We start from the raw sequence: 12,394 nt of genomic DNA, 5'->3' as shown, positions 1-12,394 counted from the left end.
TTTTGGTGCTATATATATATAAAGGCACTATATACGTTTGAAAAAAAATAAAAATAAAAAAACTGATTAAGGATCTGTTTTGGTTTTCGGTTTCGAATAGTGCGATTAAAAAGTAGTAATTTTAAAATGTGAGATTTAAAAATACTTTCAATTTTTAGAAACGCAGGTAAGCGTTTAGTGAAATTGCGATATAACTTTTAAAATTGTGCATTTTTTCTTGCACTTTATTAATCTAAGTTTTCAAACAAGAACTTTTTAAAAATGCATTTTATAGTTTGTCTACAATTTAATTTAAAATTATATTTTTGACCTGTAAATTCCCACTCCCAAACGCGTCTTATCCTATTACTTGGCCGTGAATTTGATTGGTTCCCGAAACGCCAGTTATTAGGTGGCTTTGAGCAGCCATATTGGAAAAGTACCGAACGTAAAAATCTTTGACTTGCCAAAAGGGTAAAGAGAGAGTATTAATTAGGTGCGATCGAGAGTACTGTAAGCTTATTTATTGCTTTTTGTGCTATGCAACTATGCAAGTGATCTCGCTGGATTTTAATCCTCTCATATTTTCATATTTTAAAATTCATTTTATTGGTTTAAATAAATATAAAAATTTGTGTTATCGAAACAAGTGAATTTGATATATTAAAAACTAAAATTAATTACCTTGATACGGTAACATACAAACTTTTGCATTTGTTTACACTTTTTTTTTTTTTTTTGAAAGAGGCATCTTTGCAACTTCATTAATAATAAGATCTAGAGTATAAAACTCTTACATCATAGAACATAAAAACTCTGAAAAATTATAGGCCAAAGCTATGAGATTACAATATCATAAATATAGTACAGATCTTACAATTAAGTACTATCTATCCGCTAATCTATGTATAACTGGGGTTAATGCACAGCATTTGTTTACACCATTAAATGAAATGGAGGGCCTAAATTTTAAAATATGAGAATTTCTATTTTAGAAATATGAGGGGATTTCATTAATTAAGGGAAAAAGACTTTGAATATGATGGTCAAAAGTATTCATGATTATGTATATTTGATATATTTTGAGAAAAGACAAAGGGTTAAACTCTATTGTGTAACTTATGGACCTTCAATATAAGGGCTTCCACGTCACAGTTGACCAAAAAAAAAAAAATTGTACCTATCATCAAAATTGTTGATTTAATCACCAAAATATGTAGAGGTCTTTGCCGGGATGATTCCTTAGAAAACCTCATTTAATGTGTTTTTCCATTCAACACAACTTACCACTTTTCCATTCAACATAATGGACGAGGAGAAGGAATAGGATGTTCTCTAGTTCATTTATATCCAATTAGTTATAGTAAAAGGGTAACTTTGTCGGGACAAAAATATCTACTACTATAATTAACTGAATATTTTTCAGTTCAAATAAAATGGAGAGAATCTTAATTCACGAGAGACATTTTTAACATAAAATGGTAATTTAACGTATTTAAATATCATACTTGTTGGTTTGTGGGGCTAATTTGAAAATGATTATTATTTTCAAGGCTTAAATATATTTATCCCTAGATAAATTGTAACCACACAAACCTCATTTAAGGCGTTTTTCCATTCAACACAACCGGCCACTTTTCTATTCAACATAATGGACGACGACGACGACATAATTGTACTCATCCCGGCAAAAACTAAATGGAGGCATTTCTACAAGTTGCTGAAGACTTGTAGTTGTAAGTTGCTCATGACTTATCGTGGGTCCCATTCTGAACGGGGCAGATTAGGATCTTACCGACTGAAAAATATTCTGTTAATTATATTAGAGATGTATTTTTATTTTTTTAAAAGTGAAAAGACATAAATACCACTAAATATAATTAACTGAATACAATTAAATGGGAAATAATTCAGTTCCTAATAAAGTTATCCTATGCTCCTCATCTTCTTGTCTCTCAATAACTTAAAGCTAATCTTACATCCATGCTGCTTTGCATTATTAAATATCAACTTAATTAGTCTACGCATTACCACAATTAAAACACCGTCTTTGTGGTCGTTCCCTTATGCCATTTTTATTATAATTATAAAAATATATTAATAAAAAAACACCAACCTTTTTTTTTCTTTTTTTTTTTCTCTAGAAAAACGTTTAGTTAAATAAAAATAATTTTTACACTTCATATTAAAAACACTTTTTGGCATAATCAGCTTTGCCTAGCTAATTAACCATATATGTGATAAACGACCTCCTACCCAAATTCCTTATTGTAGAACTTAAAGGGTACTTGGGATTAATGTGTTTAGGAGTGTTTTCCTTATCTTATTTATGATTGTCTATACTATATATGGTCGTCTTTGCTTAATGAAACAAAGATGAAAGTAGAAGTCACTAATTCGAATCTCCATATTCTTCTTGTACGGACATATCAAAAAAGAAAGCAACATGATGTTATTTATTTGGGCTCGATTTATTATTATCAATTCATTACGACTAAACATGAAATAAAATGGAATTGCTGTGGAGTAGAATGTAAAACGAATGACAAAACTGAAGCAAGAAGAATTCAAGCTTTATTTTATTCCAACATATAACCCATAAAGCTACATGTCGTTTAAGCAGGAAACCTCTACAAGATAGCAATCAAATGATTCAAATCTATTTAGTTTCTTTTTCCGGTGGAGTGCAGACCAGAAAAATAGCCTTGTGGGTTGCTCTCAAAAGTGTCCCTTGAGATATGGGCTCCTCCTCCACTGCCCGGAGCAACCATCATGCCACCGCTGCCACCACCCTTTGAGGAGCCACCTCCGCCACCTCCTTTACCAGCTCCTCCACCACCAGCTCCTCCACCACCACCTCCTCCACCACCGCCACCGCCTCCTTTGCCACCGCCATCGCCTCCTTTGCCGCCCATTCTAAAAATATGTAGCTACTTAAGGTGTAGACTGTAGTAGATGATGAAGATGTGGGTCTTAACTCTTAAGAGTAGTGTTGATTAAAGGAAGAAATGGGTGATTATTTATAGGGAGATAAATATGGTCAAATAACTTAATTTTAATGCTCATTACCTGCAAATGAGTAATGGGATTCTCGGAAAATAGGCAGTGCATGAATGCTTGCATGGGTTACTGGAGAGGTCACGCCTAGATTACTCCAATTTTTTTTCTTTCTTTTTTCTACTCAAAATTGCAGAAAAATTAAACCAAAGTTCGACTTTCAATCTTACGTTGATGCACCCTTAATCTTCTCGTTTCTAGTGTTTTTTTTTTTTTTTTTTTTTTTTTTTTGAGACAAAGGGGTATTCTTTGAACTCTTCTCAAAAATGTTCGGTTTTCGGTTTTGGTGCTATACAGGTAAATGTTATAAGTCTTCTTATAGTATTCTTGGAATCATTCTAAATGTGATATACTTTTTAAAATCACCAATAAATCAATATTACATTTCAAATTCAACGGTAATTTTAAAAGGCGCATCACATTTAAGAGGACCTTATGATGATTCAAAGAGGATTTATAACATTACTCTAAATGCACTATAAAATTTTGAAAAAAAAAAACAGATTTAGGATCCGTTTCAGTTTTCGGTTTCAGATCATGGGATTAATTAAAAAATACTAATTTTAAAACGTGCTATTTGAAAATAATTTTAATTTTTAAAAACAAAATTATGCGTTTGGTGAAATTGCGATTTAAAGTTTAGCTTTTAAAATTAATTATTTTTTCCTGCACTTTATTTTTCCAAACAGCAATTTTTTTTAAATGCATTTTCAAACTATACATGGTCTACAATTTAAATTCCCACTCCCAAGTCCCAAACGCGTCTTATCCTATTACTTCGCCGCGATTCGCGAATTTGATCGGTTCCCGAAACGTCAGTAGTTAAGGTGGCTTTGAGTAGGTGTATATTGGATAAGTACCGAATGTAAAAATCTTTGACTTGCCAAGGGCCAAAGGGTGAGAGAGAGTATTAATTACGTGCGATCGAGAGTACTGTAAGTTTATTTATTGCTTTTGCACTGGGCGTGCCACGCCCGCGCGTGCTGTCAATCAGTGCTCTTTGTGTTAATGCAATGCAAGTCTCCCGTTGAATTTGAATTCCCTCATATTTTTTAAAATATATTATTTTTATATTTTAAAATTTGAATAATTAATTTTATTTAACGGTTTAAATAAATGTAAAAGTTTATGATATCGTGATAAGTGAATTTGACATATTAAAAACTAAAATTAATTACCTTGGTACCATACAAATTTTTGGCATTTGTTTACACTGTTAAATTAACAGATTTGGCTTACATGTTGTTTTTAAAATAACAGTATGTATGTTATATTGTAAGCAACTATTAAGATTTAATCTCAAAGTTGACTTACTTTTAAAAGCTTTTAATAGGAGATAGAAAATGAAAAAAGATTTTAAAAGATTCAATCTTGACTGTTACTTCAACTACAGCATACATATAAGCCGGATCCGTTAAATGAAATGAAGGGCCCAAATTTTAGAAAATGAGAATTTCTTATTTTAGAAAATATGAGGGGATTTCATTAATTAAGGGAAAAGGATTTTGAATATGATGGTCAAAGTATTCATGATCATGTATATTTGATATATTTTGAGAAAGGACAGCTGTTAAACTATATTGTGTAACTTATGGACCTTCAATATAAGGGCTTCCACGTCGCAATTGATCAAAAAAAAAAAAAAAAAATTGTACCTATCGTCAAAATTGTTGATTTAATCACCAAAATATGTAGAGGTCTTTGCTGGGATGATTCCTTTAGAAAACCTCATTTAAGGCGTGTTTCCATTCAACACAACTGATCACCTCTCCATTCAACATAATGGACGAGAACGACATATGGAATAGGATACTCTCTAATTCATTTAGACCCAATTAGTTATAGTGGAGGGATATGTAATTTTGTCGGGATAAAAAAAATTTATACTATATATAATTAATTGAATATTTTTCAATTCAAATGAAATGGAGATGATCCTAATTTATGAGAGACATTTTTAACATAAAATGGTAATTTAATGTATTTAAATATCATACTTGTTGTCCTCAAGAGATAGCTCAATCGGCTGTGAACCACGCCTCATGAAGCGGAGGTCACTAGTTCGAATCCCCCATCTCCATTCCCTTGTGTGGACATGTCACCAAAAAAAAAAAAAAATCATACTTGTTGGTTTGTGGGGCTAATTTGAAAATAATTATTAGTTTTTAAATATATTTATCCCTAGATAAATTTTAACCACACAAACCCCTCTGGTAAGGATTTCACAAAGAATTTTTTTTTACTCGTTATAATAAAGTGACATAATTGTACTCATCCTGGCAAAAACTAAATGGAGGCAAAAAAACCTCGTCATCACTTAACACAAGCCATTGTAGTTGGGAACAGGATCTGCCTTTGTAGTTGGGAAGAGGATTTTTTCCGTACATTTTGGATCAGAGGTTCTAAATAGAACATTTATCTCATTAATAAAAATAAAAATAAAATATTATATATTTTTAAAATAATTAAAAAATAAAATTATAAAAGACGGCTCGTCTGCAGTGGCTGAAACCACCCCCAATGGCCAAACATATATTTTTTTTATTTTTTTTATAGTTTGGCCATGGGGGGTGGCCGAACCACCCCCAAGGGCCATGGGGTGATCCGGCCATCCCTTATGGCCAAAATGGGGTGGCCAACCACTTTTTTTCTTTTTTTTTTTAATATGAAATGATATTTTATTATTATTTTTTTTAATAAAATATGTGTCTCATTCGTAGTTCTAAGATTTTTTTAAAAAAATTTAGTCATGAACTGAATATTTCCTTGCCTGAAATGGACCGGAAAAATATTTGCTGTCGAGTAGAATGTAAAGCGAATGACAAAACTGAAGCAACAAGAATTCAAGCTTTATTTTATTCCAACATATAACCCATAAAGCTACATGTCGTTTAAGCAGGAAACCTCCACAAGATAACCATCAAATCTATTTAGTTTCTTTTCCAGTGGAGTGCAGACCAGAAAAATAGCCTTGTGGGTTGCTCTCAAAAGTGTCCCTTGAGATATGGGCTCCTCCTCCACTGCCCGGAGCAACCATCATGCCACCGCTGCCACCACCCTTTGAGGAGCCACCTCCGCCACCTCCTTTGCCAGCTCCTCCACCACCACCTCCTCCACCACCGCCACCGCCTCCTTTGCCACCGCCATCGCCTCCTTTGCCGCCCATTCTAAAAATATGTAGCTACTTAAGGTGTAGACTGTAGTAGATGATGAAGATGTGGGTCTTAACTCTTAAGGGTAGTGTTGATTAAAGGAAGAAATGGGTGGTTATTTATAGGGAGATAAATATGTTCAAATAACTTAATTTTAATGCCCATTACCTGCAAAAGAGTAATGGGATTCTCGGAAAATTGGCAGTGCATGAATGCTTGCATGGGTTACTGGAGACGTCGCGCCTAGATTATTACTCCATTTTTTTGGTTTTCTGAAAAATTAAACCAAAGTTCGACTTTTAATCTTTTCGTTGATGCTCCTTTAATCTTTTTTTATTTTATTTTATTTTATTTTTTTAAAATTTAAAGACAAAGGGGTATTCTTTGAACTCCTCTAAAAAATGTTCGGTTTTCGGTGGTGCTATATAGGTAAATGTTATAAGTCTTCTTTGAGTTTTTTTGGAGTCATTCCAAATGTGATGTACCTTAAAATCACCAATAAATCAATATCACATCTTAAATTCAACGATAATTTTAAAAGCCGCATCACATTTAGGAGGACCTTAGATGATTCTAAGAGGATTTATAGTATTACTCTAAATGCACTATAAAATTTCGAAAAGAAAAAAAAAAACAGATTTAGGATCTGTTTCAGTTTTTAGTTTCAAATCATGGGATTACTTAAAAAAATACTAATTTTAAAACCTGTGATTTGAAAATAATTTTAATTTTTAAAAACGTAATTATGCGTTTGGTGAAATTGCTATTTAAAGTTTAGCTTTTAAAATTAATTCTTTTTTCCTGCACTTTATTTTTTCAAACAGCAATTTTTTTTAAATGCATTTTCAAACTATACATGGCCTACAATTTAATTTAAAATTATATTTTTGACATGTAAATTCCCACTCCCAAACGCGTCTTATCGTATTACTTCGCCGCGATTCCCGAATTTGATTGGTTCCCGAAACGTCAGTTAAGGTGGCTTTGAGTAGGTGGATATTGGATAAGTACCGAATGTAAAAATCTTTGACTTGCCTAAGCCCAAAGGGTGAGAGAGAGTATTAATTAGGTGCGATCGAGAGTACTGTAAGTTTATTTATTGCCTTTTGTGCTATGCAGTAATGCAACTATGCAAGTCATCTCGTTGAATTTAAATTCCCTTGTATTTTTTAAAATATAGTATTTTCATATTTTAAAATTTAAGTTATTAATTTTATTTAACAGTTTAAATAAGTATAAAGTTTGTGCTATCGAGACAAGTGAATTTAACATATTAAAAACTAAAATTAATTACTTTGATAACATACAAATTTTTACATTTGTTTACACCATTAAATGAAATAAAGGGCCCAAATTTTAGAAAATGAGAATTTTTTATTTTAAAAAATATGAAGGGATCTCATTAATTAAGGAAAAGGACTTTGAATATGATGGTCAAAGTATTCATGATCATGTATATATTGAGTAACTTATGGACTTTCAATATAAGGGCTTCCACGTCGCAATTGACCAAAAAAAACAAAAAAAAAATTGTACCTATCATCAAAATTGTTGATTTAATCACCAAAATATGTAGAGGTCTTTGCCGAGATGATTCCTTAGAAAACCTCATTTAAGGCGTTTTTCCATTCAACACAACCGACCACCTTTCCATTCAACATAATGGACGACGCATAGAATATGATGTTTTCTAGTTCATTTATATTCAATTAGTTATAGTGGAGGGGTAACTTTGTCGAGACAAAAATATTTTCCACTATAACTAACTGAATAAAATCCGTTCAAATGAAATTGAGATGATCTTAATTCACAAGAAACATTTTTAACAAAAAATGGTAATTTAATGTATTTAAATATCATACTTGTTGGTTTGTGGGGCTAATTTGAAAATGATTATTAGTTCCAAGGCTTAAATATATATACCTAGATAAATTTTAACCACACAAACCCCTCTGGTAAGGATTTCACAAAGAATTTTTTTTTTAACATTATGGACTAGAGGCTATAAATAGAACATCTGTCCTATTAATAAAAAAAATAATAAAAGATTATATATATATATTTTAAAATAATTAAAAAAATACAATTATAAAAAATTAAGGGGTGATTGGCCAACCCAGTTAGGGGCTGGGGTGGCTTCGGTCTAGGGTGGCTTCGGTCTAGGGTGGCTTTACAGCCCTTCGTGGTGGTTCGGCCACCCCCAAGGGCCAAATCTAAAAAGAAAAAAAAGTTTTCATTTGGCCCCTGGGGGTGGTTTGGGGTGGCCGAAGCCATCCGAGGCCCAAACGATTTTTTTTTTTTTTTTAGTTTGGCCATAGGGGGTGGCCGGACCACCCCATGGCCAAGATGGGGTAGCCAACCACCTCTTATTTTTTTTTAATATGAAATAATATTTTATTATTATTTTTTTTAGTGGGATATATGTCTCATTTGTGGCTTTAGGATTTCTAAGATGAAATCCTAACCATGAATTGAATATTTTTCAGTCCAAAATGGACTGGAAAGGATCCTGTTTCTTGTAGTTGTAAGTTGTTCCCGATTTATTGTGGGTGCCAATCTAAACATGGCAGATTAGAATCCTCTCTTATCCGGATAATTATATTATAAGTGTATTTTTGTTCTTTTAAAAAGATAAAAATACTCATTAAATATAATTAACTAAATATATTTAAACCAGATATGATCCTGTTCCTAATAAAGTTATCCTACCCTTCACATCTTCTTGTCTCTCATTAACTAAAGCTAATTTTACATCCATGATGCTTTGCATTATTAAATGGAAAAAATGCAAAATTAGTTCATGTGGTTTACTTGATTTACATGCAATTAACTCTCTATAGTATCAAAATGAACTCAAAGGTTTTTGAAGTATGCCAAAAAATAATAATTTAGTCCTCACAACAAAATTTTGTTCATTGACTTAACAAATTATGATGGCGTGAATCGTGAGAGCCAATAAAATTGTGATACTTGTCCTATATATTTAAGTTAATGTTACATTAACAGAATTTGTTAAATTAGTAGACGAAATTTGATTGTAGTGACTAAATTATTTTTTTGGCATACCTCACGGACCTTTAAGTTCATTTTGATATCGCATTGAGCTAATTGTAAATCAGCTAAACTACAAAGACTAATTTTATATTTTTTTCCCTTATTAAATATCAGCTTAGTCTATGCATTACCGCAATTAAAACACTGTCTTTGATGTCGTTCCCTTCCGCCCTTTTTATTGTAAAAAGAAAAACATCATCCTCATTTTTTCTTGGTCTAGAAAAACGTTTTGTTTATTAAAATTTTTGTTTTCTGTCGCTTTTATATATATATATATATATATATATATATATTAACAAAACAATTAAAGTACAATGTGTGGTATAAAAAAGTGAAAAAATTTTGTTTTGTAGTAATTTTTTATTTGAATAATAATAAAAAAATGACTAATATGATGTAAAAAGTAAAAATATTGAAAAAATAAAAATAAAATTAATGAATAGTTTGGGGCCCCAAAGGCCTTTGCCAAACACACCCTTTGCCTAGCTAACCATGCCAACTCCTATATATATATATATATATATATATATATATATGTGATAAACGACCTCCTAGCCAAATTCCTTATTGTAGAAGTTAAAGGGTACTTGGAATTAATGTGTTTAAGGGGTGTTTTCCTCATCTTATTTATGGTTGTCTATGCTAGATATATATGGGAAAATGATCCTCTCCATTTAATGCATTTAGGATGATAAACTTGTCCAAAAAATTTACCTCCCAAAGAAAAAAGACAATATTATTTTCCTAAATGCACTAAATGCATATTGTAAATTAACACACGTGGTTTCTCTCTATCTCTCTCTTGTTAAATACTCATTTTATCCCAAAAGCTTAAGCTGATAAAAATTAATGAATTTAATTATTTATTTTATATTTTAATACTTTTCTTTACGTGTGGACTCAAACTCTCACTTAATAAGTGAGGCACAACACATACCACTAACCGCTTTTGAAGGCGGTTAGGAAAAATTGCTAACCGCCTAGGCGGTTACACTTACAGTTAGCAGTTTTAGGTTTTTTCAAAACCCTTAACCGATGTCAAACGACATCATTTTGTTTTTTTTTTTTTTTAAAAAAAAAAATCTTTTAAAAAGCGGTTAGTGGTTATTAGAGTTACTAACCGCCTGTTAGTAGATTTTGGATTTTACTAATCGCCTAAAATATAAAATCCGGCTGGGTTTGTTTTCGTTTCTCCCTGATTGTGCTTCTTTGCTTTCGTTCTTTGATTTTGCTTCTTTGCTACCCGATTTTTGTTTTTAGGCTTGTTTCTGTCTTTGGTGTTTTCTGTTATGTTGTTTTTGTGTTCTCTCTCGGTGGGTATTGTTTTTGGGGGTTTTCACTCAAACTCTCCCCCTCCCTGTTTGTTTGTGTGTGCCGCCGATCTCCTCCGCGCCCGGTTCGCCGCTCACCGCTTGCTGTCGAGTCTTTTCACGCGCCCCTCCTGCGCCAAGCTTTTTGTGCCACCTTCTGCGGCGGTTTTTGGCCAGCTTGCGATCGGCCTCCTCCGGCTACCGTGACCCGCTTTATGTGTTTTTCGCATTTATTTCCTTGTATTTTTGTTTTTCTGTAATTTCTTTTCCTGTATTTGTTTTACTGTTCCATTTATTTCTCTGTATGGTTTTTTCTTTTTGCTTGTAATAAGGTTCTCTCCTCCTGCTTTGTTGCTGCCCGTTATTATGAGTATCGGTTTGGAGGTTTTGCTCTCAAGGCCGAGAAATAAGTATCGGTTTTGGGGGTTTTGCTTTTAAGGCCGAGGAATAAGCGCTACCTATGCATTAGATGGTATCTGTTTGATGCAGATCTAATTTTTAAACCTGATGATTAGTTATAAGTTAGCGGATGCTGTGTTATGGTTGATTTGGTCTGTTGTTGATGACTATATCTTTAGCTTCGACTATGATTTAGTTCAGAGCTTTTTGCTTTGTTTGTAAGAGCGTTAGGCTCGCGACTTTTATCAATGAATGAGTATGGTATATTTCCAAAAAAAAAATCAAAAAGAGTTTTTGGACAAAATCTTCATTTTTAAGCTTTTGTCAAAAGTGTTTTTTGGCAATTTTTAGACTTTTTGAATATTTAAAAGTGCTTTTAATTTCTTTTATCAAATGAGTACTTTTCTTCAAACGAGCTTTTTGAGCATTAAAAGTACTTTTGGGTTCCTAAAACGCAATCTCAAACAAGCCCTTAGTCTAAATTAATAAACTGCTATTAATAAGGTTAAGAATTTAATGTGTATTTTAAATGTTTATAGATATTTGACACTATTTTAAATGAGTCACAGGATATTTGGTTCCTTATTTTATTTAACCACATTCTACCCAACTCATTTATGTAGAGAAGAATTAATAAACAATCCACTTAACATAAAAATAAATTGTAACTTTTTCCAGAAACCAAGTCCCAACTTCGCCCGCAAATCACGGTACAGAAGACCAGCTTAATTGGAGAATTTGATGATATATTCAAGTCTTGGAAAGAAAAATATTTCACCAAAAAAAAAAAAGTCTTGTAAAAGGAAAAGAAAAAAAACTTAATGGGTTGGGCCGTAGAAAGTGACATTACTTGTTTTTTTTTTTTCCTTAGGAATTGACTATTCCAAGAGGAATATTCAAAATCTAACAGCTATTAATTAGCCTTATTTAATTTTATCAACTTTTTACAGGGGTTGGTGATTACACACCAAAATCGTAAATAAAATTCTTCCCAAATCCAAAGGAAATCAGCAACCAATAATTAATTCCTCTCCATGCAAAAAGTTTGAGAGCAAATTCAATTAATAGAACTGTCAGATAAATTAATTAACCTACAATTACAAACAAACACATCTATATATGTATATATATATAGATATTGTACTTATCTTGAACGAATGGGCTCTTCTGTAATTGTCTCCAACCCCGGCTTCCTTGACCGGCACACAGATAACCTAAACTTGAACTCCGGCGACGCGAACACCTCATCAACTCCCTCCAAACTCAATCTCGACCCACTTTCCTCCGCCGCCGCACCCACCTCTTCCCTGCCGCCTTCGGAATCCGGCAGGATCCTGACCTTGCCGCCGGATATCCGCTTGGCCGCCGAGTTGGCCGCCATGAAAAGAGCCGCCATATCGGCCGCCGTGACAATAGAGTTGACCCTCTTCATGGGAAACATGA

At 32.5% G+C, this 12,394-nt stretch overlaps 2 protein-coding genes across 2 annotated transcripts; both read right to left on the bottom strand.

Moving 5' to 3' along the window:
• Positions 1–2,642: 2,642 nt before the first annotated feature.
• LOC132178207 (putative glycine-rich cell wall structural protein 1) lies at positions 2,643–6,202 on the bottom strand. Its single transcript, XM_059590655.1, has 3 exons — positions 5,995–6,202; positions 5,818–5,863; positions 2,643–2,895 (listed from the first exon to the last, which is right to left on the bottom strand). The coding sequence occupies exons 1-3, from the start codon at positions 6,200–6,202 to the stop codon at positions 2,643–2,645; spliced, it is 507 nt and encodes a 168-aa protein (XP_059446638.1).
• A 5,677-nt stretch (positions 6,203–11,879) lies between these two features.
• Positions 11,880–12,380, bottom strand: LOC132179848 (uncharacterized). The gene has a single exon (XM_059592640.1). It carries the CDS (start codon positions 12,345–12,347, stop codon positions 12,096–12,098), a length of 252 nt encoding a protein of 83 aa, XP_059448623.1. The 5' UTR covers positions 12,348–12,380; the 3' UTR covers positions 11,880–12,095.
• Positions 12,381–12,394: the final 14 nt, after the last annotated feature.

This window comes from Corylus avellana, chromosome ca4, assembly GCF_901000735.1.
Source record: "Corylus avellana chromosome ca4, CavTom2PMs-1.0".
NCBI classification, from domain to species: Eukaryota; Viridiplantae; Streptophyta; class Magnoliopsida; order Fagales; family Betulaceae; genus Corylus; species Corylus avellana.
Note: the sequence above shows the minus strand (reverse complement) of the source record. Positions and strands in the feature narration are given on the sequence as shown.